The sequence below is a fragment of the Electrophorus electricus genome, chromosome 10 (assembly GCF_013358815.1).
Source record: "Electrophorus electricus isolate fEleEle1 chromosome 10, fEleEle1.pri, whole genome shotgun sequence".
In the NCBI taxonomy this organism is placed as follows: Eukaryota; Metazoa; Chordata; class Actinopteri; order Gymnotiformes; family Gymnotidae; genus Electrophorus; species Electrophorus electricus.
The window spans coordinates 8,910,881-8,936,622 of record NC_049544.1 but is presented as its reverse complement, the minus strand read 5'-3'; the positions used below and the strand labels follow the sequence as shown (position 1 = coordinate 8,936,622).

General features: G+C 42.0%; 1 protein-coding gene across 1 annotated transcript in view; it reads right to left on the bottom strand.

Annotated features, from left to right (window-relative positions):
- Positions 1-1,827: 1,827 nt before the first annotated feature.
- cnbd1 (cyclic nucleotide binding domain containing 1) overlaps positions 1,828-25,742 on the bottom strand; it is a gene marked incomplete at its 3' end in the record, with an annotated part of 44,372 nt that continues 20,457 nt past the window's right edge. Inside the window, 6 exon segments of the mRNA XM_035530739.1 lie at positions 1,828-1,873; positions 7,211-7,311; positions 21,356-21,415; positions 21,614-21,681; positions 22,052-22,202; positions 22,469-22,575. Coding sequence (XP_035386632.1) covers positions 1,828-1,873; positions 7,211-7,311; positions 21,356-21,415; positions 21,614-21,681; positions 22,052-22,202; positions 22,469-22,575 — 533 coding nt within the window.

Below are 25,742 nucleotides of genomic sequence, written 5' to 3'. Positions count from 1 at the left end.
CACTGCATTGATTGTGACGCTGAGGCTGGTCCCGTCACACACCCTGCTGGGTCTTCCTTACCGTCCCTGAGAACGAGCTATCGCTCAACACACTCAGTCATCACAGTCATACGTCTGCAGCTCCTACTGGTGACTGTTCGATATGCATGGAAGTACTTACTGTGTTGACTTCATACTCATACACTGTTTACAAGGTTAAGCAATTTATATGTAGTGTTGTGCTTATGCCAAATAATAGATAACCAAAGGCAAATTATTAAACATTAGATATGAACAGGCTCAGCAACACAGCATTATATTCAGAGGAAAGGGGGTTTGATTATTTATTATAATACCTTAGTCAACTAATCAAATTATAAATCATAAATCATGTTATTTTTATTTTTGTATTTGTATTTGTATTTCTGCTGAAGAATCCAGTTCTGAATCACATTTCTGATTTTCAACTACCAGCCAAAAGAGGACAAAGCTATTTAGATATATCGTAAAAGTCAAAGCTATTGAATAAATCTGACCTATTCTGGTTCAGAAGGATATCAGAGTCAGTAATGACCACTGTATAAAGAAGAAAAGTAAGAAAATGGTGTTTTTGAATACCTCATGCCACTGAGGACAACTGAAGGGTTGAGAGTTATCTCTTGGCTTTGGGTAAGTCACTACTGGGGACCACAGCTTGTGCTCCACTTAATGGATTTTTTCCTCAACATTCTGTTTTACACATCACATTCCATTCTGCCCATTCCCTTGGGCAATTAATTCATTCCTGCTTAATTAAACCCACCATGGAAGAAGAGCTGAGGACTGCAGCACAGTACTCAGAAAGAAACGAGGATTTAAGAGCGCAGGATTAACAGCACTAGATATCAGCTGTTGAATCTTCAGCACTCCACACAGGAAAGATACGCTTTGAATGCAAGAGTACTCACTGAGAGAGAGGCAGTGTATTTTGCAAATCTTTTAACAGCATAAAAACTGGGCTGTGTTTTGTTGTATCTCATTATTGTGCAGTCTCATCTCGGTGAGAGGGCATTTGTTAGAGAGACAGTGTAATCTGCCAGGTTTATAAATGAGAATTATGAACCAGGCTTATGAATATGATGAATAGACATGATTATGAATGTGCACAGTTACAAAAATGCCCATAACCCTATGAAAACTTATCTGCGTATATATTGTCTCAGTGCTCATCACAAAATTAATACTTGTGTTAGAAATAATATTCTTTGCACACCTCTAAATTTAGAGAGTGTTACAAATACTTTCATTATTTTATCTGAACATTTTACACAGTAGATACATTTGGCATATTGTTATACTAACTCATCATTAAACATATTCCAGTACATACAGTTAAATTAAATTGAAACCAAAATAAAAGTGAATTTTCTGCCCTAAAACTGTCATCCTGTGGGTCAGGTAATCAAGATGTTTCAAACAGGTCTACTTAACAAAGACACTCAATCAGCACAATAAACAGAAGGCTCACTCTGTCAGCATTTCTTTTGATTTGAGACTTAGTGCCTCTGAGTTGGTGAGTGTATTCTAATTTATCACTTGCCATTCTAAGAGAACTAGTAGAATAAATCTGCTTTCTAAGAAAATGTGCAGTTAATGAGTAGCATTTACAAATGATGGTCTTAAAACATTAAAGCTACAGTATGTCTTGCTATAAATGTTCGATTTAAAAAATTCTGTTTAAAAAATCTATATTGTTGGCTGCATATATTGCCTCAACAGAAAGAACACCCCTAGCACACTAATTCTGCCATGAACTATGTCCATTAGATGTACCTTAGTGGAGGTGTGAGAGAGAGAGAGAGAGAGAGAGAGAGAGAGAGAGAGAGAGAGAGAGAGAGAGAGAGAGAGAGAGAGAGAGAGAGAGAGAGAGAGAGAGAGAGAGAGAGAGAGAGATATTATGCAGGCTCCAGCATAATCCAGAATACTATTACTATTGCACTATTGCTGGGAGTTGCCTGGGGCCAGACTGTGGCTGACTTCTGCTTTACAGTTTGCTATCATTAACATTCAGCTTCCACCATGTATTCATGAGTGTTCATGGCCACCTTTCTGATTGTTTAGGAGACCTATCACACAGTGCCTCCAGTGATATGGCTGCTCCAGGCTACGTGATGGTGTTGAACTCTGTAAATTGTGACTGCTTCACCCAGGGACAATATATTCCACTCAGCAAAGCTCCTGTCTATTAGGCTCAGGTTCATTATGGCCTTGTAGGAAGGAAGTTTAAATGGGATGGTTCCAGACTGTAAGGCAGGAATTTGCCAGTCTGGCTCCAGGCAGCATAGAGAGTTCATCCATAGTTCAGAGTGTTTCCTGAGGTGTCAGCTCCATTGACTTATTGAAGTTTGACTGCAAGGCTACAGACAGCAGCAGCTAAAGGAGTCCCTTACATAGACAAAGGCAACTTGTGGAAGACTTGCTGTAGTCATGAAAACAGATGTAAGAATAGGTAGTCCAAGTATTCACAATGCACTTACACATTAATATAATAATAATAATAATAATAATAATAATAATAATAATAATAATAATATATTTGCTATATATATTATATTTGGAAGCACTTTGCTTACATAGCTGATGTAAGACTGAAGGGCCTCTGTCCAATACATCCTTTTTCTGTGTACTTCACTACAACCACTATATATATATATATATATATAATTTTTCCGCTTTCTTTCTCTTGGCCATCTTATTGTGTCTTCAGAGTATCTGTATGATGACTAATGCACAAACTAGTAGTAGTAATAGATGTGTCATAGATGGAAACATCCAAAATCATCCAAAGATTTTGGAGAAAGACAGAAAAGAAGAAGTAGAGAGACTGTTGTCACAATGGTGATGGGGCATGTGGGGCTGTGTGACCCCTAAAGCTCCAACACATCCCAGGGAAGCCAACATCAATCCCAGAAACATTCTGAGGTTTTTCTGGGATCGTGGGATTTTATATTCATTCATCTTCTATTCATCTTCTTAACTGCTTAATCTAGCTCAGGGTCATGCAGACCAGCACCTACCCCAGCAGTACAGGACACAAGTCTGGAACCTACCCTGGGCAGGGCTCCAGTCCGTCACTGGGTACACATGCACACACCCACACGTTTGAGACACCAATCGACTTAACAGCCATGCCTCTGGAATGTGGGAGGAAACCAGAGTATCCGGAGGAAACCTCCACAGGTACAGAGAGATCATGCTATCACCACATAGGCAGCAGACAGGAATAAAAAATACTGGCCTTTGTAACCCTCCTGCCCTTAGCTTCTATAGTAAATAGTAATCTTTCTTTTAACTGAAATGGAAAAATGGAATACATTGATAAACGAAAAGTTGGGAGTGTGGTGGACTGGTAGAAATATCATTTAGGGGGGTCAAAAATAACAGAGAAAGAGAAAAATTGCTGTTGCACTAGATGTGATCTGAGAAAATCAGATTATGCTTTTAATGCTACTGGAAAATAGCAATACACTTGTATTGCTGCACTCTATAGTAAAGTGTTTTTGTCAAATTTATGTCACAAATAAAATTACACATTTAGAGAGCATGTTGAAAAAACAAGGCAAGATTTTATAAAATAGAAACAGATGAATTCATGATTTAATTAAAGGTATTTATTGTTGATAATGCACATGTTCATCTGTTCACAGTTTCTAATCTTTTCCCTGTGAAATGATCAAGCCTTTTACCTACTGAAATAGATTACCCTGTGACTCTCAAGCTCAACATTTTTTTGTTATTTTGTTATTTAACTGCAGTTCCAGAATTGTAGAGGATAAGTTCAAAAACCACAGTATTAGTAGTAGAAGGTAATTCAAAATTTGAATAGGTCATTATCCTGCTATTTGACAGGGCCTGGTAAGTGAAATGCAGAAACCTCCTGTGGAGCTCAGACATACAATTTGTATTTCTACACCTGGGCCAGCATTCAGGCTCAGTAGGTTAATTCATTTCTGATTTGTTCACACCAGGAGGAATAATGACAAATTCTCAGCCGTTCTGGCTGGAGGTGCAGATAATACTGTAATCATAACAATAGATGAGTAGATGGTAGCACTGGGAGCAGAGAAGCCTGTAATGGAAATTAAATGAGTACTGTTTATGTGAGGGTGTATCCAATCTGTGTGTGTTAGATCAGTTAACTGAAAACCCTGTCCCAATAAGAACAGAGGTGACGGCAAATTCATGTATGGCACAATAATACAGAGAAAAGACTAGGGTTTGGTTCATTACTTCACTTGTACAAACTTGCTTATGTATTGCCAAATATTTACATTACATTAACTTCACCTATACTGCTATCAACACTTACACAAAACCCTGTTAAAGTGCTGAGGCACATAACCCCAATTTGAACATCACATGTCAAATGGTTTATACTTCATATATTTTATACAGACTCAAAAGTTGATCAATAGAGATAAGTAAAAATATTCCAATAAGCTCATGATGGGATGATTTGATAATCAGTGGACTTGAGGTATAAGGGGGGATAAATGGAATTATTTGTTATTTGTGTGTGTTTTGTCATGGGCATGGGTGGGGATTCTACATAATTTAGTCAGATGTGAGGTTATTATTCCTGCATGACTTCTCTCAGGAACTCATCTTTTTAATATTGCTGCATTCCACATGAACTGTAAACGAAGTCATTAACAGGAATCCATCATTAGATACATCCTTACAGAAATCACAAATAACATAATCAAGCTACACAGGCCGGAGCTTAGCATTTATAGGCCATCATGGGGAAGTACTCTGATTGGCTCATGTCTCTGCAGGCTTGCTCATCAACAAAACTTTATGCAGAGATTACTCCTAGTCGGGAACTCACTAATTGTTAATTTCAGGAAGAGAGATAATTAATCAGAAGAGTCAGTCCCTCTGCTGAATAACACCTTCACCACATTCACAAGCACCATACTGGCTTTGATGACTGCAAAGAGAACTAACACATTTGTGCTTGTGTCTGTGTGGGAGTGATGATTCTTGTCAGCTTGTCTGAAATTCTGATACATCAGAAATCACTCAGTATTTCATGACTCAGTGATGGAATAAATCAGAAAGTTGTCTGTTTGTCACCTACTGTTTTAAGTATTTTTTTAGTGCATTTAAGTTTCATAATTATTGGTTTGAGCTTAAAAATAATAAATCTAATTAAACCACGTGGTTGTAATTATATACACGCAGTATATCTGCTCCATGTTGAGTATGAATTGCATGAAAGTGGGCAAACTGAGATTAACAATCCACTTTAAAAGCGTACTGTATTATATAACATAATAAAAGGCATTAACTCACAGATATCCTGAGGTATAAAATCAGTCATGTGGCTTTCACCCTTTTTCTGCAAGTGTACATGTCTTAAAAACAATCCTAATGAGCAGTAGAATATCAGCCCAATATTTGATCAAACTCCCCTGATATCCTCTGTTCTTTTAACCCAGTGTGCATTCCTGAAGATATCCACCTTTTTCAGAGCAATGGTTAAAACCAGCATTCTCTTTTTGCATGACAATGACACTCATTCATTTGAACTGGCACTTGTTGCCAGTGTAGTGAGTATGAAGTATTCCTCTGAGATGCTGATGCCCAGTGAGGAAATTACTCTTCCTGTTCTGAACTTGGCTCTCATTTTTTTCTCATCAAAGGAAGTGTTGCCAAGTAATTAGCTTTATGTCCCAGTGAAAATTGTAAATTGTAAATATGTCAGATTTATTTATTTTTTGTAAACAGATACTGTCAGATACAGATCTGATTAGAAAAGGTGGTTTTATGCACACCAGTATCTGCTTACCCATATACCAACAAAGAGTTACCAACAGGCTGGAGATTGTTTACATTACCTATTGTAACTTTGTCACAATATTGAGAGCTTTGGCTAGCATTGGGAAAGGCCCAAAATGAAAGAGCTCATTAAAGGGGACTGAAGCAGTTAGCCATAGAGAGTTTCTTTAGTTGCAGTTCTCTGAAAAACCAATCTCATCAGCACTTGGGCCCATGGCCTTGGCTCATCAAGCAGAGTGCATTACTCTGAGGATGAATACATCTCAGTAGAGGCTCTGGGGCATTGGTGCATAAATCTGTGATGACAGTAATCACCCCCATGCCCCCATTCACGTGTCTGGACACAGACATGCCAAGACATAGAAATGTATGCCCTATGCTTGCCGGACACATGCAGCACACACACTGAACATCTGGTGACAGATAATTCTGACCAACAAAATGAGGAATGTAGTGAGTTTGCAGTTTCACACAATTCAGCATTCACACATTTCATCAGTACATCATCTTCCCAACCTCGCAAACCCCCTGACACACACACACACACACACACACACACACACTGCCTAACTAACATGCGCTCTCAGTGGTCAACAAAAGAGTCCACAATATGACTTAAAATTACCCTGTGCTGCTTTCTCTGAACTACTGCTAGCCATAAAGTGCCAGTCTGAATTGAAAATGTACTGTTACCTACTGAATTCAAATGACACAGCAACCATGTAAAACCATTGACGCATGCTACTCCATTGACCATGAAAGAAAGATGGTGCAGCAGATTATAGTTAGGTCAATAAAACTCCCATGGAGCTGACAAAAGCCCAGACAGGAGAAAGGAGTGTTAAATACACAATAATGACAAATGAGAGGAAGACAGCTGCCCTTGCGTTCGCTTCATCTCTGCCTCGCAGCTTCGACTGTCCCTGAGCGCCATGATTCTAATCCTTTAATGACTCAAACTCAATCAGCTTCCTGAGCAGCCCCTGATGACACCCCTGCTGGCTGTGTACATGACTCCAGCCTCTGCCCCCCCCCCCCCCCCCCCCGACTCCTTCCACACAGGAGCCTGTTGTCAGAGCTCCTCAGCCTCTCTATCTGCTACGCCCATGGGAGACGATGCCGTAATTCAGCAGCTGATCATGGAAGAGGCCAGGGCCAAGTCTCCAGTAGGCGTGGCAGGCGGGTCTGCAAGACAGAGAGAACTCAGAGTTTGGGTACAGTGCATAAGCACAGACCATGTGTACACTCCACATGCAGAACCAGTCATATTTTCCAGTGGAGATGTTTTCCTTTGTTGTGATCGCTCTGGGTTTCGCTGTGCTAACAGAATGGGAGGGCGTGCCTTGCTGCTGGCTTTGAAGGTCACTCTGGTTGGCACGGTGACAAAAAAGTGAGAGACAAAGAAAAGAGGTCGGATGCAAGGACAGTCAGGGAAAGATGAGTCAGGCTTGGGAAGTCGATCAAGTGGTCATTAATACTCACAGGGAGAGGCCTGAGAACATGTATGGCCTGACCAGGGAAGAAAACCAACACAAAGTGATTGCAGTGTATCATTTCCATTTAACTGCTTTGTACAAACACCGCACTTATAGATTAAACTGGTTTATCAAATTGGTATAACTTCATTTAGTAATACTTTTGAATAGTTTAAAGGTTATTACGTAAGGTTTTTAAAAATACCTGTTTTTAAAATACCTGTTTTTGTTTAGTTGATCATAATGTTGTCCTCTCTAGAACTAACCTGACACAACCTTACTTGCTATTATCGCTATAAAGATTCAGGAATGTCCATATATGACATATGAACCTGCAATATAGGTGCTATGAAAGATTAATGATGCACTAGTTACTTTCAAATAAAGTGTTGTGTTTATGAGTTTTGCTAATACCACACAAATTTAGCCAGTGGAAGTAGTAATATTTAGCTGGTAAAAGGCCCGTATAAATGGGCTATAAACAAAACCTACCAAACACTCTCACTGACTATAATAATTAAATGATTTTTTAAAGTGAGGTTGTTATGCATGACAAAAAATGGCTTAATTCCAGTACATTTAAAGCAATTATCAACAAGGAAATAGCCTGAGGTCACAAAAAACATGCAGTCATTTGTATTAGGAGAAATGATGCCTGCTATTGTAGTAAGAGGAGGCTTTTATTACATATTACTGCAACATTGAAATTTCTATTGAGTTCTTAGTCCCCAAGAGGTGCACCAAACAGTGCATCTTTGGGAAATTTAAAAAAATGACCAGAATATGAAAAGAATAACAAAACATAAGACTGCAATCATGCCTATCAGTTTTGCATGAACCCGCATTAGCAAAGCTTAGTTCAGTTCATTGCCATAGCAACAACACAAGAAAAATAGAAGTCGATTCACTGGCAATCAAAGCACAACAAATGTGTGTGTGTGTGTGTGTGTGTGTGTGTGTGTGTGTGTGTGTGTGTGTGTGTGTGTGTGTGTGTGTGTGTGTGGCCTTCGGGGTGTAGATGGGGATGAATTTTATCCTGTTATCTGCAACATTCCCAGTATGGTAACTTACAGTAGACATTTTTAGATCATTTTTACAAAGAAAATCATAGATATAACAAAGGCTCAGTTGCGAGAGCTGGTTCATCTTTCTTAGCTACCTTATAGGGAGTTGTAAGGCCAAATTGTGAGGTACTCTTTCAACACTGTAGGGGTGAGTGATGCAGATGATGTCCTGAATTCTCCATGAATGGACTCCATTATGACTATAATGGTTTCAAATAAGCAGGTGCTAAAGGGATGCAGAGATGAACAGACCTGATCATTGAAAGAAAAACAATGCCTTAAGAGCATACCTCCTGGGCACAAATGTATTCATCAATTTGATACTTCAGTAATAGCTAAATATTAAAATGCACAGAGCTGAATCACGATAGGGGTTTGCAAGGAAAGTGACAGGTTTGTGTGATCTTAACATTCATGGTGAATATTTGATACAAACCAGAACACAGCTGCCTGCTCATGTCTGGCAAATGTAACAAAGTCTTCACCAAATGTAACAAAGTCTTCACCAAATGTAACAAAGTCTTCATCAAATAAATTATTTCAGCACAGCATTTGCTCTCTCGTAACTGTGCCATATTTATTAGTCTTATTTTGTGTCTTTGCCAGGGGTACCAGACTAAATCTTCTTTTTATTTTATTGCTTTTTGTTTTATTTCTTTCACCTTTCCTGACTGACCCAACTGGTGTGGACGAGTGCCTTTCTGTCAAAAGAAGACAGTGCTGAAGACAGTGCCAAAACAGGACCAGATGTATCCTATTATATCGACAAGGTTCCAGTAGAATTGGTTTTGGGCATCAGAGGCAGTGAGTGCAGAGCGGCTGAGACACAGCAGCCCAAGCACCAGATGCCACACATTTCATAGTCCAGTGAGATGCGAGGCATGTCCTCACACTGCCCTGCCCACACCTCCCACCACCCACCGCCCCCTCTGGAGACTGTGCACGTCTCTATCTGCCTGTCGCTTTGCATTAGCAAGTGCAGGGCATGGGAGCGGTAGTCCTGCTCAACAGCTGCACATTATCCCGTGTATATCTGCTGACCTTCAGAGCGCAGCGGAAGCCTCAAGCCACAAGGGGGAAACACGTTCATTTCCATCGGTGCTGAAACAGAATGCCACTGAAAGGCCAAGTCAGTGTCCCGCCTCGAGTCATATACATATCATAAACATACGTGTTTCTCATGATGCACAAATGACAGAGCTGCTAGCTGACTCACCTGTTTAATTGCAAAGGCAATCTGGTGTGTGTGAGAGAGAGTCAGTAATTACACACTGAGTCATTAAAGCTCATAAGAGGTACAGCTTTTTGATTCTGGCCTCATTGTCAATATCATACACTTATCAGCGTAATACTGCTTTATGCACTGCGCCGCCAAAAGTGACATCATGCCCATGTCTTCAGCATATGCACTTGTCTGTCTCCATTAACTCACTGCTGTGCTCCACCGTTAGACGGGGGGTCTGTGGGAGCTGAGGGGGAGACTGTAATAGATGGGGCTCAGCACGGGGCCCAGAACACAATGTTGTGCATTTCATTTCATTTCTCCCTCCTTTAATAAATGCCCTGCTATCACGCATGTATCTCATAAGGAGCAGCGTAATGTAGCGGAACAAAGCCCTCACAGGAGCCACGCACCTCCCCACGCATTGGCTGTTCAATCTACCGGTGCCTGATGATAGATGGATTGATGGGCAAGCTGGCCAATGGCTCAAAGACAGCAGGCGAACAGATCGAGCTGGAGCTCTCTGCTGATGCTTTCTCCTCAGTTTTGCAGCTCCACCTTAACTTCACGAATCCCTAAATATGCAAAGAGCTTTTGTCTCTCCTATGCAGAGATACCTGCTGGGAGAGTAACAGTGGAGAACCAGAGAGTTAAGAAAGAAAGACTGTGAGAGTGAATCCGAGGAGCTTGGGAGGAAGAGGGAGAACAAGGCAGCTGTTCAAGGCAGGAGAGAGCAACAGGAGGTTAAGACAGAGGGGCTGTGAGAATGAGAGGGGAGAGGCTAAAATGGAAAATGATGACAGATCAGCTGATAGTGCCAGGAGAGAGCAGCAGAATGCTAGAGGGGCTTTGAGTGAATGTAGGGAGGCTAAGGGGATGAGTGAGGACTGAACGGCCATGAAAGAACAACGAAGGAGTGACCAGAGGCATGGAGGTAGAGCGGCCGCACATTAACACAGAGGAGCTGCAGAGATGTGGTAAGAGTCATAAAACACCACAGTGTGTCACACAGTTTGGGCAAAGAGCGAGGGGCCAACAAGTTTTTTGAAGTACTAATTTAAACTGATACAATAACTCATTGTTTTCCCCCTGAGGAAGAGAGAGGAGATTTTCTTTCTTTCCAGATGTGCATGGCTGTCAGAGGGGAAAGCAGAACTCAGTACAAACCTAAGGGCCAAACATGAGCTCATGGCCCAAGCTGAAGCAGAGGCCATGACTACAATGAGCAAGCAAGGGTCATAGATGCTTTGGATCTGCTGCGCCCACAGAAGAGTGAGAGCTGGATCCCAAACAGGCAGCTAATGCTGCTTGATTCCTCTGAGAAACAAGAAAAATGCTGCAAGCCCTCCAACTACTTCACCTCATAAAACACTTTGTTGTCGCATTCAGATACGATTCCATTGCTTGGCTGGACACAACTGCAACTAGCCTCAGGCTGTAGGGTAAATCATAAGTGGAGTGTCTCCAATGACAGTCCCATTTAGCTCAACCCTAGGCTTAATTTACATCTGGAAAATCAACATATCTCTATAAGAAAGAATGACCATTTATACCGTAGAAAAACAGTGAGTAGCCATAGTGAGTTTGTGTGTTTTTATGTTCAGTCCTCACTGTTAATCTCACACTGATGCTCGGCAGAGAGCCCTGGGAATTGTAGTTCTGTCTGTTAACCGTCAAGTCCTCAATGAAAATATAGTCAACATTTTAGTATAAAAGGTGAGCGTTCTCGTCCTCACCTCAGTCTCAAAAGGCTACTGCAGTGGGAGAGGGATGACACAGAGAAGTGCCCTAGAAACGTGTAAAAGGAAGCAATAAAAATAATATAGTCAAACAGACATTCATACTTGCATCCAAAAACAGTTTTTAGTTATAAGCTGTCAAATAAAATGAAACGCCATAGAGACCCTGTAAGGGATATACATCTCAGCATCCCTGTCTACCATATCACACTTCAAAAATAGTCTCATGTCATCTAGTAACCATGTTAGAGAGGCCTATCTGAAACAAACTCATTTTCATAATCAAGCCTTATATACCTGGTTTGCCACAGGGACTGCATGTCCTTGAAGCTCTCCCACAGCATACACTGTTTCAGGAATAGGAAACAGGTCAGAGACTTTGAAACCAGCCTTGTGCCCTACTTGGAGTGTTTAAAGTTATCTTGGGTCAAAGTTACAGCTCTTTGCCCTCTCTAGACTGAGGCCCATTACATCATGATTAATCAGGCCAGAACATGATGTTAGATATCTTTTATGGAGGTCTGCGAGAGATATAATGAAGGAAAAAAAGTGAAAAGCTCCTTCGTTATGAAAAGGTGGCAGTGTGGTGGCACTATAATAAATTCAGTGTGAAGAACTCAGGGTAGGAGAGCATATAAATGACTGTGTATATATATATATATATATGAAGAGGATAATAATAAGGGAGGACAAGAGAATGCTTTTTGCAAACAAGGTTCTGCTCCCTTTTATTAGGCTAGCATTCATCAGTCCTCTCAGCTCTGAGCTCATGTACAGTGGTTACAGTGTCAAGCATTAGAAGTGCAGGTGAAGGAGGAGGGGAAACACCCTTATCAGTTAATCTGCTGCACTTTATCGAGAGAGGAGTTTGATTTGGTGCCACTGACATGGGTGCTTATGGATTCTCTACAACTAAATTGACACTGCTTTGCATTACCCAAAACGCAGCTATTAGAATATGTAAGGGATGCCATTTATTTTCTATAGGGACAGGTGGGCCGGGAAGATGGTGCAGGTGAGAAGCCACTGCATGTTTGTGAGATGAGCACCTGCCTACCTCCAAGCTGACAACCACCTTTCGGGGGTGTGACACTGGGTTCACCTCTACAGTGACCTATTACTGACTCTAAGGTAGCTAAATGAATTATAGATTGTGGATTTAAGCACGTTGCGCATGTGATAGCAGTGCATAAATCACGTAACCACTCCTATTTCAGTCACTTGTGCCAAGATTTCTTATCCTGTGTGAATTGATCATAAATTTTACTGGCATCCTTTAGTAAAATCACATTTTTCCACCTCCTCATGTAAAACTAATCCTTTCCGAATAGAGCTTAAGCAAGCTTGTTTATGACATATCCACCGTGGCTCTTCTGGTAATGCTCCACAAGCCTGTTGGTCTGCCAAAAGCAGTGCAGTTTGTGTTGGACATGCATTAGCTGAGCTTAGCACTGTGGTCACCATACGTGAGCATGTGGTTTGTTGTCAGACGCCTGAAAGGCCCCACTGAGCCGCTTCATATGGGAAGTAGAAAGGGGCAAGCAAAGAGCTTTGGCAAGTGATTCGAATGCATGAATGAATGAAGTTGCACTTATATAGCACCTGTTTCAGAACACAAGGACACTTTACAATCAACACACATAGCTTTGACTTTTGCCATCTAAAATCCTTTACTTCCTCTCTTCTAGCCACTCCTTTTGTCCAATGAAAATGAAAGTGTTTCAGGCGCTCTTCTTTTCCCAGGTTCACCTGTGGGGCATGATAAGAGAGTGCATGTGAAACAGAGCCTTCCCATCTCCACCAGCCTCCTGCACCTTCCCAGAAAAATGAGATAGTATCAACCCTATATCTCCTCATTACCACAAAGTGCATTAGGGGAAGACAGCATCACCACACTCTAATGTCATCCAGACCTTAACAACATCTCCAAACTGCATCTCCTCACCCTAACAATGTTATGCAGTCCTTCTAATTAGAGGGTGATGCACTGCTTAGGGCATGCATAAATAAATTATAAATATACAAATAAATAATGAAAAAATAAATGAGACAGTGGGTATGTGCAGGGCTTTTACACTGCTGACAGAATGCAATTTGTTTTAATGTGCTTTCATTTTGTCACTCACAGATGGGTTTTCTTTGTGGTATGACATTTAATCTGTAGTGTAGACTCTCAAATATGAGAGTCAGGTGAGGAGAGGAGAAGTGTGGTGTGAACTAAAAGAACACTTCAGGGCAAACTCCTCCATAGCGTCCACTATAACATCAGGATTCTGGGCTGAGAGCATGACAGCAGGGTTGTCTTCATCAGGCAACGTGAAGCACAGCACCAAGGGGCACGGGTTCTGAGTTTAAACTGAGGACCTTAAAACACGGTCTGCAAGAGTGGGCATGCCAGAGCTGCATGTGTCTGGCTTTTGATAAGACAAGGGATTTTCTTACTTACTTTGTTTCCTTAATGATTAATTGTTTTCAGTCCCTTCTCTAAGGCTGCTGCTCTAAGTGTCAGATGGTAACAATTGCCTTCCTTTGTGACTGTCAGGTACTGCTGGATTTGTAAAAATTCCAGGTACTGCTGGATTTGTAAAAAATCCCAACGTTTGGAATTTTAGACTGACCCATTAAAATGCTGAACTGGGATGTTTGATCGGAAAGTACACCGTTTGACTCTCACAAACTGAACAGTTAATGACACACTGGACAAGATACATGTCCAACAAAGTCATAAGAATTCTGATTCTGACGCTTTTATAAGCCTGCCTTGTCTTTCAAATGAGCCAAAATCCAGGGTAAACATAAAGACTCATGCCCACTATCCAAAACTCATATTCATCATTTCTCTTTAAAGTACTCTAAACGGCACATGCAGTGAAGCGTTCAACCCCTGTCTGGAAAGACTGTCCACACAAAACAGTTCAACTCTGTCAGCTCTGACAGAGTGGGAAGTGACCGTATTTGTTCGCAACTGACTTGAAGTGCATATGGTTCCACTTTCCAACAACGCCAGTGGCCTAGAGGCCAGAGACTCTCCCTCCCTCCCTCTGTCTCTGTTTCTGCTCCCTATTTAGAATCACATTTAATAAGGTCCAGACATACATGACCTTTCATCTGCCATATGAAGTCTGTTTTAACATTGTTTAGAAACCCATCCTTTCTGTGATTTTACAACATGTATAAATCTGTTAAAGTCTAGGGATGCTTTATTGATCAAACTTAACTACTAATTCAGGCTGTTTCCTAAAGCAAGCAAATCTCAAGCTTGGTTCCTGCAGGTCTCCAACTAACACCACAAAATTCATGATTCATAGTGACCAAGTGACAAAGAAGCTTATGTTACAAGAATGGAACACTCCTTATCAATACTCCTATCAGTGCCAGGCTTCTGGTTGCAAGCTACTAAATATTCAGAGCCTGAGAAAACATCATTTGTAATATTGGAAACTTTAATTTGTCTGTTAAGTAAACAAAAGAGCTTGTGAATTGTCATTGTCTGGCACCCGTGCAATTCCCATGAATACTGCACAAGCTTAGCCGCAGCTAAATTTATCCACTAATTTCCAGAACCAGTCACTTCCATTAAATTTACAAATGCCATGTTCAACATTAAAAATGAGAAGCAGATGGTTTATCTCTGTGTACCTTGGATGCAGGGCGAGACATACTCCCATTTGGTAGAGTTCACTTTGATGATTTTTATCGTGACCTGCAGAGACATTTCTAAAGAGTCTGTTTGGCTCCAGAGTAATCCGCCCGTGCATCTCATGCAAGTATCACGCCATAAAACCATCAGGCTCAGTACAACTTCACAGACATGCAGCGAGGTGAGCAATAACGAGGCTGCAGCAGCCCGGAGTCTGCAGCAGCCCGGAGTCCATGGCATGCTGTATCACACCTGCCTGTCTCACCCTGGCAGGAAATGAGTTGGAGGGGTGAGAGATGATAGGTGCAGGAGAGGAGCGTCTCCTCTCAGCATGGCATGAACAGAAGCCTCAGCTCTTTTGCCCCAGCCAGGACCGAGCTCAGGGTAATCGACAGTGGCAGGTGAGATAGAGACGTGGGGGAGGCTACGTAGGAGTGTGTCAAAGGTCAGAGTAATGAAAGCATCTGAAATTGAGAGCAAACCCGAGGTCTTCCCATGACCCACTTCTGCCCGAGCCCCCCCAAAGCAGCAGTGCAAAGGAGGGGGATAGGAGATCGGCTGAGATCTCCTATCTCCTTCAGCACTCTAAAGAACTTCAGTAACACAGGGCCCAGTAATCACACCGACGATCTACATCACGGGTGGCATCCTTGACACTTGAAAAGCACACAGCATGAGGTGGCTATATGTCAGCAAGCTTCTGAAGAATTGAAGTAGAAGAGGTAGAGGTATTATTATCTGTGCTATTTTGCTATATATAAAATTTCTATGTACTATTTCACTGTATATACAATTACATGATACAATTATATGATATGCAAGATATATATAGCAGGCTAGAAACAGGAATAGCAGCAGGAATAAAGCAGGTGAAATTACCCTAGTCTAAACAATAGCTGCAATGCTTCAGTAAATATTATGGAATTAGTAACCACTGTTGGTTATTAATGCATGGAGAATTGAAACAGGACAGGACAGAATGAGATTTCTAGGCACAGATTATAAGTATCTAAGAACCAGGAAAGATAAATAAGGGCAGTTTAAACAGTGGGCCAGGAAGACGGTCACACACACATTGATTTGGTATCTGTCCTGTGTATTAATGTGAGGTCTTTGACATTGTGTGTGTATATGTGTGTGTTTGGCAGGGAAGGGGTTGTATGTGCCAAAGAGGTTTGATGGATAGTGCACAGACTATAGAGTTTGGTGTTCATTAAGAAAGAAGGCAGACACCATGCTGGGGTAATTGCACTGTTTATTCATTACTATTTCCGTTCATATATCAGCCACTGAGAAAACAATGGTGGATGTCAGCGGGTGCATGTGTGTGACGCAGACCCAGTCCCCATTCATGTGCCTCGTGCCTGCACAGAGCTATCGCTGCTGCCTAACATCAATTCAGAGGTTAACACGACCACAATAAATACAGTGAAAAAACAACCGCTGTATCTGTTGTTCCAATACATTCAGTGATTATGCAGCCCACATTTTCTTTTTTGTACTAGAGAACCAGCCGCAGTTTGAAACATCACAACATCACACAGCGAAACAGCACTCTTTGTCCAGTAGGTTTCATGCTGCCTTTTTGGTTCTAATTAATGAGGCTGAAACGGCAGGCAGGGGCTTCATGTCCAGCAGAGAGGGCATATGAAGTTCACTATTTATTTAAAGACTTGTCATCTACTTCCTCCCCTCATCTCCCATGGTGATAATGTCATTGCACCTATGTGTACCTATCACCCCTCAGCATACAATCACATGCCTTCTTCAAAACACAGGAAATGGTCTTGTCATTTCCTCTTCCACCTGACATTCACACAGAGACACAGAGACACTGTGTGCATCTCTGCTATCACACCAACCATGAGGAATGTTTCATGAGATAAGCGAATGCTTGGTAACTTCGCATTTCCCTGCTAACTCATGCAGAGGTCAGAGAAAAGTAAGATCAAAAGCTAATATGAAATGTTATCTCATGTTGAAATCTGACCGATTTTCATGTTTATTTCAACTGGAAATCCTTGAAGAAAATCAGAAAATTTAAAAATGCTTAAAAATGAATGAGCAAAATCAACCATTGGCAGTAAACTGCTACAGTAGGGTGTTGGAAAGCATACATTATGGGCCTATATACTTCAAGGGAATTATCTGAGGATAACAAGAGACTATAAATGTATTTGGAGTAAGACTTTGAGCTGAGGGAGTCTGAGACTAACCAGTCCCCAAGAGGGTCACTGAAGGTTAACTTAAACAAACCATAATGTATTCTGGACTCAAAACGTCCATATGGATTTATTCATGTTAAGCTTCTTGTGCTAAAGTGGAAACTAAAAGGTCAGTCCAGCTTTACCGCTAAATCATTACACTTTATAGCATGTAGGCCAGAGATGACTGTACAAGCCATTCCCTGCAATGATTTAAGTTTCCTCTCGATTCTTTGAGAAACTGTTGCCAGTTGCCTTTTCATCCATTAACACTGTTGTTTGGAAGACATTTAGCATGTCTATACGACACCTAGCAGCAGGGATGAGAGGGAAAGGTGGAGTCTGTGCATTGTCTCAGTGAAGACGGTTCAGGCCGTAACATAATCAGACGCACATTCAGCTGTCGGTATGGAGAATGACAAGAGGTTATTTGCCCTTTTGTTGAGAGAAGAAAGGCAGTTTGTGGAATTTGTGACTGTAAGTGGAAGGGCCAATGAAAGGCTCTGAAGAAACGAAAGGAAAACAATAGAATGAAAATCCCACTTCAGTGGCTGTGTGATGAAGCTGGTGTCAGTGTGGAAGACTGAGTCTCGGTAAACTTCTGAACTGGTTTCCTATGGCTCAGACCATGGTTTCAAACACAAGTGCACCTAGACCTAGTTTAGGAGGAGCACGCGGTCCCTGTCCAGTTCTGTCAGGTAGGTTAATTACAACATTGTTTCCCTCCCCTGTGTCCCTGGCAAGCCAGGAACAAGCAGGCTGATTGAGAATAATTGCATCTTGTTTGAAAAGCTTTTGAAATAGAGACAAGAAGGGGGGGGCAGTGCTTTTCACGATGGTGCAGAGAGTGCACTTGTGGGGGGTTTTTATAGCTGAAGAGAGCAGGAATACAAGCTCAAAACAGGGAGTGACTCTTACTGATAAACACCATAGTAGGTGTCTGTGCTTGGTTTCATAAATTCATGTATACCAAAATTTGTGCTTTAGCAACATGGATGCCTGACAGCTCAGAGTTATGTGAATATGTCTGGGTGGGTGTGTGTTTGTGTGTATATATGTGGAGGGAACCATGTATGCCTGGAACTTATCAGCTGTTTTTCTTGGTCCTCTGGTCAGTATCCATTTGCCCCATCCCTGATGAATCCTGTTGTTAAAACAAAGCATCAGACAACACCCACTTCTGTAGGGAGAGACAGCGGAAAAGAGAGAATAGATGCTCAGCAAAACGTAACAATGTGTCTTATTTTGTACTTCTTGATGGCCAAGCTCATAAATCACTTCAAAAACTGCTTGCCTTGACATTCTTAAAGACATAAGGCAGATAACATGGAATACATAGTGTCTATGCACAGACAAGTATGGACACAGTGTCAGTGTTTACAAAGCAGCATCATTAAACAGTCCATTTTTCCTCTTATCTAAATGGGATAACATTGTTTATTTCCAATGGTAACACTGTATACATATGTAGACTATACATTTGCATTGACAAAGACACACATGCAACCACAGAGGAATACAATAAATGCTACTCTACAGATATCTTGCTTATTATATTGAACTTATAGTTTGATGTCTTCAACTTTGGCAACAGCCTCTTAAAATATATAAAGAGGCTACCATGGCGACACTAATTTGGCACTCCCTTCAGCCTTGAGTGGAACATGTCTAATCTTCAGCCTGCTCTTTATTCAGCCTATTTAGCCACATATTGATTAGTTCAAGTCAGACAGATTTGTCACAGGAATTAATGGCTGGTACAGCACAATTCAAAACAATGTCTCCTCCTTGTTGTTTTCTGAATTATTTCATGCCTGTTTATATAATTCAGTTCATGGGGTAAAGATTTTTTTGTCCTTATTTTTTTATTACACATTGGGATTATGCCATTATTTATCTGCACATTTCTGTGTGATCAATACAATGACTTTTAAATGTTAAAGTCATTTCTTTTGTATTATACCAGGTATTGGGAATTTGACTTGGAAGTGCTGACTCTTTCTATACTGTAGGATGAAGCCACTAAAACAAGTTCAGTGTATATGGAACAATGTGACAACAGTGTTCTTGTTGGTTGGAATGAAAATAAAGTTTCTGACTATACGTTCTGCCAGAGGCACAAATGCTCTTCATTGTAATTACAGCACTTTGGCAAAGTGCTGTCTCCAGGCCCCTTTCATAGCTAGCATTTTCACAGACAGTTGTTGAGAAGTTAAGAAGTTACCATTCATTCCACACCAGAAGTGTCACAAAGCACTTGAAGACGTGACAACAGTGGTCTGAAGCTGTGTTTATGCTTTGGAAGTATTCCTGGACAATCACAGCTTTGCAGCAAAGAGCTTTATTCTGCTGGGAAAACTCAGACACTGTTTAAATGTAGCTCTAGTTATCATAAACACACCTCATGGCATTCCACTGATACTACTGCATTCACCTAATAAATTAATATAATGGAACTACTACAACCTACTAAGAACTGCAGGTGACCCAGTGATATGTACGGCTCCTCCTGATCACTGCTCGTGTGTATACACAGCAGAGGGGCTGCCTGTGTCATCCAGGGTAGATGAGTTAACTTCCTGCAATATGGGCACACTGTCTGCCGTACCACAGCCACAGTCCAGTTCCTTCCACTTGAACAAGCTGTCTTCCTCCCTCAAACCCAGTTGTTATAAACACTGCAGCCATGAATGAGACACACATCCACCCTCCCACCTCATAAGAGCTAAGATGAATATGGTCTTAAGCAGAATTTACAGAGAGCCATTTAAATCTAGAGGCTTGAGCAGGGTCGTCCATCACTAGATTGGAGTACGGGAGGTACCAGACACTCAAAAGAGCATGAGCTCTCACAGACACATTTGTGAACATGGCAGCCTGATAAATGAGATTACTCAAATAAAAACAAATCATCTAATTTTAGACATGAAGAAACAGAGCAAGGAAAGGTGAACGCGAGTTCTTTGCCATCCGTTAATCTGTCAGATTAGCCATTAAAGCCCTACAATTACCATCTGTTAAGGAATATTTCCGTATTTGAGTGTTAAAATAAACTGTTTTTGATACTTCATGCTCTGTACTCCTGATAGAGGCTCTATGGAATGATTGTTGTGTGAAAGAGGCAAATTAATCACGTGTGGTAAATAAGCATTTGGCTTGCTGGTGAATGGCTTGATGTCTACTGTTCACATGGCGTGCAAATGAGAAAATGTAAGAAATTAAGAGGTTTGAGTGGTGGGACGTAACATGACCTGAGGGTCCACAAGGGGTCAGGCAGAGGATAATCACATTCAAATGCATAAAAGGAGTAGACTGCATTTGGGATTGGGTGTAAAGAGACTTTCTCTCAAATAATTTCCTCCTATGAACTGAAAAATGATTATTAAAAAAAAACTCCTAATTGAAACTATAATGGAGCTGCTGCTCACAATCATTATGGGATTTTGATAGTACAGTTGGCTGCGATTTTGCAATGTTATACAAACATCTTGAAAATGCTACAGTGTGCATCTTCTACAGATCACAAGATAAACTGTGCAAACACACAGCCTCATAGAGCTGGGAGCCATGGCTATAGCACAATGTGCTCCAGCACATCCGGCTTGGCACAGTTCTACAGACCACACACACTTATATGACAGGGCCGGACAGCTGGGCTGGGACCAGTACAGCCTCCCGACAGACAGAGCGTATAGTTTTCCATTTTCACAGAGGCCATCACGGTCACCAGGGCAAAGAGAGCGAAAGACTATAGTCCTGCGAACCCTCCAGACCAAAGCCGGCCACGCATGTCTTCCTGAAAGCGGAGCTCCTTTGTCAAGAGCTTCAGGGAGCGGGGGAGTGCCGAGGCCCAGCTAGCATTCCAGCTGAATCCCCCCACCCCAGCCAGAGCACTTCCTACAAAGCAGTAAAGTAGACACACAAAAAAATCACATTTGCCAAGGAGGCATGGGAAGAGACAGAGACAGAAAGGGGAGTTTGAGATCTGTGAGAACAATGAGCGAAGTAAAAGGAAGTCTGGGAATTAGTAAAACTGATGCCTCTCATAAAATCACTGCCAGAGGTTTTTTTAGTGGGGGGTGGGGAGATCAGATCCTGGGCTTGGCCTTATCTAAATATCCAGAAGGTATCTTACATCAACAAAAGATCCAGAGCTTTCTGTGAGAAAGGACAGAGAATAGGTTTGTGCTCAAATATTGAGAAGAGTACCTTTATGTGATCCCACTCCTTGATTTTCTCCTGTCTTATGTACTCTTTATTTATCTCCTCCTACATAAAGAGAAACAGGATAATTGAAAGCAGACTGCAGTAGACAAGGCCAAAAGCAGCACAGCTTGTGCTCATTTTCCCCAGTTTGTTAATTGAGTACAGAGCGAGTGAGTTCACATGCTGAGGGTTCTATGGGTCGGCACACCGACTACACGGCGGGGGCTGTCTTTCTACCTGAAGCCTGTCACTCTACCTCACCTGACTGAGCTTTCCATGTGAGGGCTGTGCTGCTTGTAGCAGCAGAGAGATAGTCACTGAATTCAGCTCTGTGTAAGACCAAGACATGAGGAAACAAAGTATAACTGAGCATATCTACCATTTAAACAGTTACATAGACACTCACTTTGTCTGAGGTGCATCATAATCGATTACCTATTTGCACCACTGATTTCATGAACCAAAGCACATAACAAAGGACAACACTAGCAGCGTAATGCCAGTAAAGCATTTCGGTCAGCTGGGTGGACAGCAGTTGATCCCATCACACCTGATTTACAGTAGCATCTTCTGCATGGCTAGCCATCCTCCGTCAATTTTGCTTTTAGGGACATGCCTGAGTTTAAATGCTGCCTACAGGCACCCTGTAGTGAGCTGTGGCTCCCCTTACAGGGCCCTAGCTGTGGCTGTACAACTCACCTTGAAGGGCTTGGGGCAGGATGATTCCTGTCTGCAGCACTGTTGCTGTGACAGAGATGCAGGGGGAGCGCTGGTTCTGCAGAATTCACAGCTCTCTGAATGACTCCAGGAGGCCACGCCTCCTCACCACCACGGACCACATCCCCCCACCCTACAAATCACACACACACACACACACACACACACGTGCGGCCATCTCAGCAACACAAACCCCAACCGGTCCTAAATTAATCTAGCACCAGATACATTGTCATTTCTGGGCTAGTCTGAACCTTGGCACTTATAAATGAAAAAATGCCTCTTCATATCTCTTCAAAGTTATTGTTTTTTTAACTCCACATGACAGCTTCAACACCGTTGGATCAAACAGAGCTTGGGCTTATGTGAAGACAGAGGTTTTTTTTTTTCTACTAACACCTTTTTTTGCAGGGGGATTTGCAGGGAACTGACATCCTGGAGGATGGTGCACTCGCCCTCTCGAATGTAGGCCACAAAGTGACACACTCTTCCTTCCCTCACCAGCATTGTGCAGACACAACAAACAGACTTTTACAAATGAAAAGAAATAGCAAAACTCCATCAACCCCACTTTCCTATTTTTTGTCAAGTGTTTAGCACTATGCATGAACATAGGGACATAAGTACATTGAACAAATGCAATGGTTTTTTTGTTTGGGCAGGGAAAAATGTAGGTACTTCTTCTAATACTGTCAACATGCATGTCTGTGAGCGTGCATAGTTTTATGCCAATTGATACATCAAGTACCACAAATGAGTAGTATAACCTCATTCACCACTGGTGTAATGAATAAATCTCAGTGAACAATAACATGCAAAGCAAGTGGTCCAAGAGCAGGAGGGTAGGAAGTGATCCACTGGAAATGACAGAAGTAATCTATGTTTTGGCAGAAGCCCCAAGAGCAGCAGATTATTTCTTCATGTGACAAACCAGAGGTTGGTTTGTAGAGGTGAGCATTACATTGATTTACAGTGAGCCCTTAATGGTGGGGGAAAACACAGTATATCAGTCCTGGCAGGTGTTTTTAAATCCCATCTCTGTGAAGCAGAGCACCAGACAAACCGCACCCATTTGTCTGTTGGGTAACAGCAGCCTGGGCTTCTGGAATAGACCCAAATGCCAAGAGAGGAGCTGGCAAAATTATGCCCATGCACAGAGTGCAGTCTTACCACTCAGTGCCCCCTAACCCCCACCTAATGCATTACTAGTGAAGATCACACTTGCTCCATATCTCTTCTACAGCTATCAAAAAACTAATGTCTGGATAACTAGGGAAATTACAGTGCTCTCCAGTAGATGTGCGTAATCTCCTCACATGGCCAGACTAACCACATTAGGTCAGAAGCTATTTTTCTCCACTGGGACAAGTGCACATGTGCTGCTTGGACGAATCATGTAACAGAATCACTGACCCAAGTCGCAATGAAATAAGCTGTCTGCAGCAATGCATTTAAGTCGACACAGCAAATCGGTATTCCCTTGTTACTGCCATGCCCTCAGCTTTACAAGGCACTTACCAGGTCTCTGATTGACCTTGTGTGCTTAAGCCTGTAGGCTAAGCGTGGGCTAAAGACCTGTTCTTCACATGCTTGTTTTGGCTGGTGTGTTTGTGCACGGAGGCGCTTTTCACTGTGTGTGTGGGCAGCAGGCTGGTCAGTGTGCAGCGGGCCTGAAGGACGCCTCAGCCATATAAGTGGGGAATTAGCCAGTCTAATAGTCTCATAACAAGCACCCATTACCATATGAGCTCCTCATTTCCTCTAATGAGGACTCTGAAATAATAATCACTGCCTGATATATGGCCACATTTGGGTCTGAAGCACAGGAGAATAGAGGTGGAAGAGGCAATTTGACAGCTGGGAATGGTCACATGATACAAAGCAAAACAAAAAAAAAATTCTGGAAAGTCTGGATGAGAAGAGAACAGAAGAGAACAGAAGAGAAGAGATCTGCTAAGTTTCTCTTTAGATACTGTTTTATAAAAGGTCCACGTATTCAATTAGATACAAGAGGGTAGATGCCTTTCAAACTAATTGTCTCGATAAATATCTAAGAACATATAGTTTTATTCACAGTCCAAAAAAAAGTGTGCAAGTAAGCCATTGGACATAAATCTGACACTTTAGTGGATGGAAAATATCACAATATGAATTCGATTCATGAGCAGTGACTTTTAGATGCTTCTCTGTAACTGGCGTCCTGGTATAAGAGAAGCTACCGAGGGCAGGAAGAGGAGGAAAGTGGCAGGGGATTGTGGCTCTGGGCCTGGAGGCACTGCATTCTCTTCCCAGAGAGATGATGGTCCAGCCCAGATGGATGAAGGCAAGACAGCTGGTGCCTTGAGGAGCCAAGGGAACTCCTGAGGTAAGGCATGCGGACAATCCAGCAGTGTGTAACATATTTACCATGCAGAAGAGCGCATTAGAATAACCGATCAGAACTTCATGTACACTCACGCCCCTCTGGAGAAGCTCTGATGGAGATCCATCTGAGAGGCTGGGTGAAGGCATAGCCCACGCTCCAGCTCTCTCATCTGAAAGGACGAGGATGAAGTGAGAGAGTGAAAGAGAGAGGAAGAGGGAGAGAGGGAGGGAAAAAGATAGGCAGAGAATGAGAGAGAAAGTGAGTGAGTGAGAGAGAGAGAGAGAGAGAGAGAGAGAGAGAGAGAGAGAGAGAGAGAGAAAGAGAGAGAGAGAGATGAGGAGCACTGTTCTGCCGGTAGTGGAGAGCCATGTTGCTCCAGGCAATGACCACACAGTCAGTCCATCATCAGCCACTAACTGAGTTAACATTCATTGCCTGACCTTTCTTTACAATGATTCATCTCTTTCTTAGACACACACACATACACACACACACAAACAAAAACACACACACATGCACACAAACACACACATGCATGTACACACGCACGCACACAGAGGCACATACACACGCACACACACACACACACACACACACACACACACACACACTCAGACAAACACACAGACGGACACACACATACACACACACACACACACACACACACACACACACACACACTCCTCTCCACCTCTCCACTCACACTCAACCCAGCCCCGAAACACAACTGAAGCAGAAGACACAGGCACACAAAAGAGTACCCTGAAGAGATTGGAGGGGAAGTCACAGAAGAGCAGTCTGACTATAAACATGCTATACAATACAGACAAGTCATCACAGTGAAAAACATGAACTATCACCACACTTTACACTTTCACAGTTTATGCTTAATCAGCAAATGGTGGTAGTCCTAATTGACAAGTAAACTGATATTCTACATACCAAAAGAGTGTAAAACAAGGTATTACTAGTAGCTAAGATATGATACACACTTTTATGTGAAATATAAAACTACCAAAGAGATAAATAGGCATTAAACCCTGAGATGCAATCAATGACATGTCAGTCTGCAGTGTGGCTTTCACATATAACTGGTTAAATCAGCAGTGCCATCATCCGTCATAGAACCCCCACCCCCCAACCCTGGCTCTCTCTTGCCCTCCCCTCTCCTTCTGACCTGATAAGACAAGCTGCAACCTTAGGCTGCTGACAGAGGTGGAGCACAGAAAGTATGTTTCTGCCACAGAACTTGTTCCAGATGGGCCATGCCTCCTCCATCACAAATCATCCAGAGTCTTAGTTCTCTCG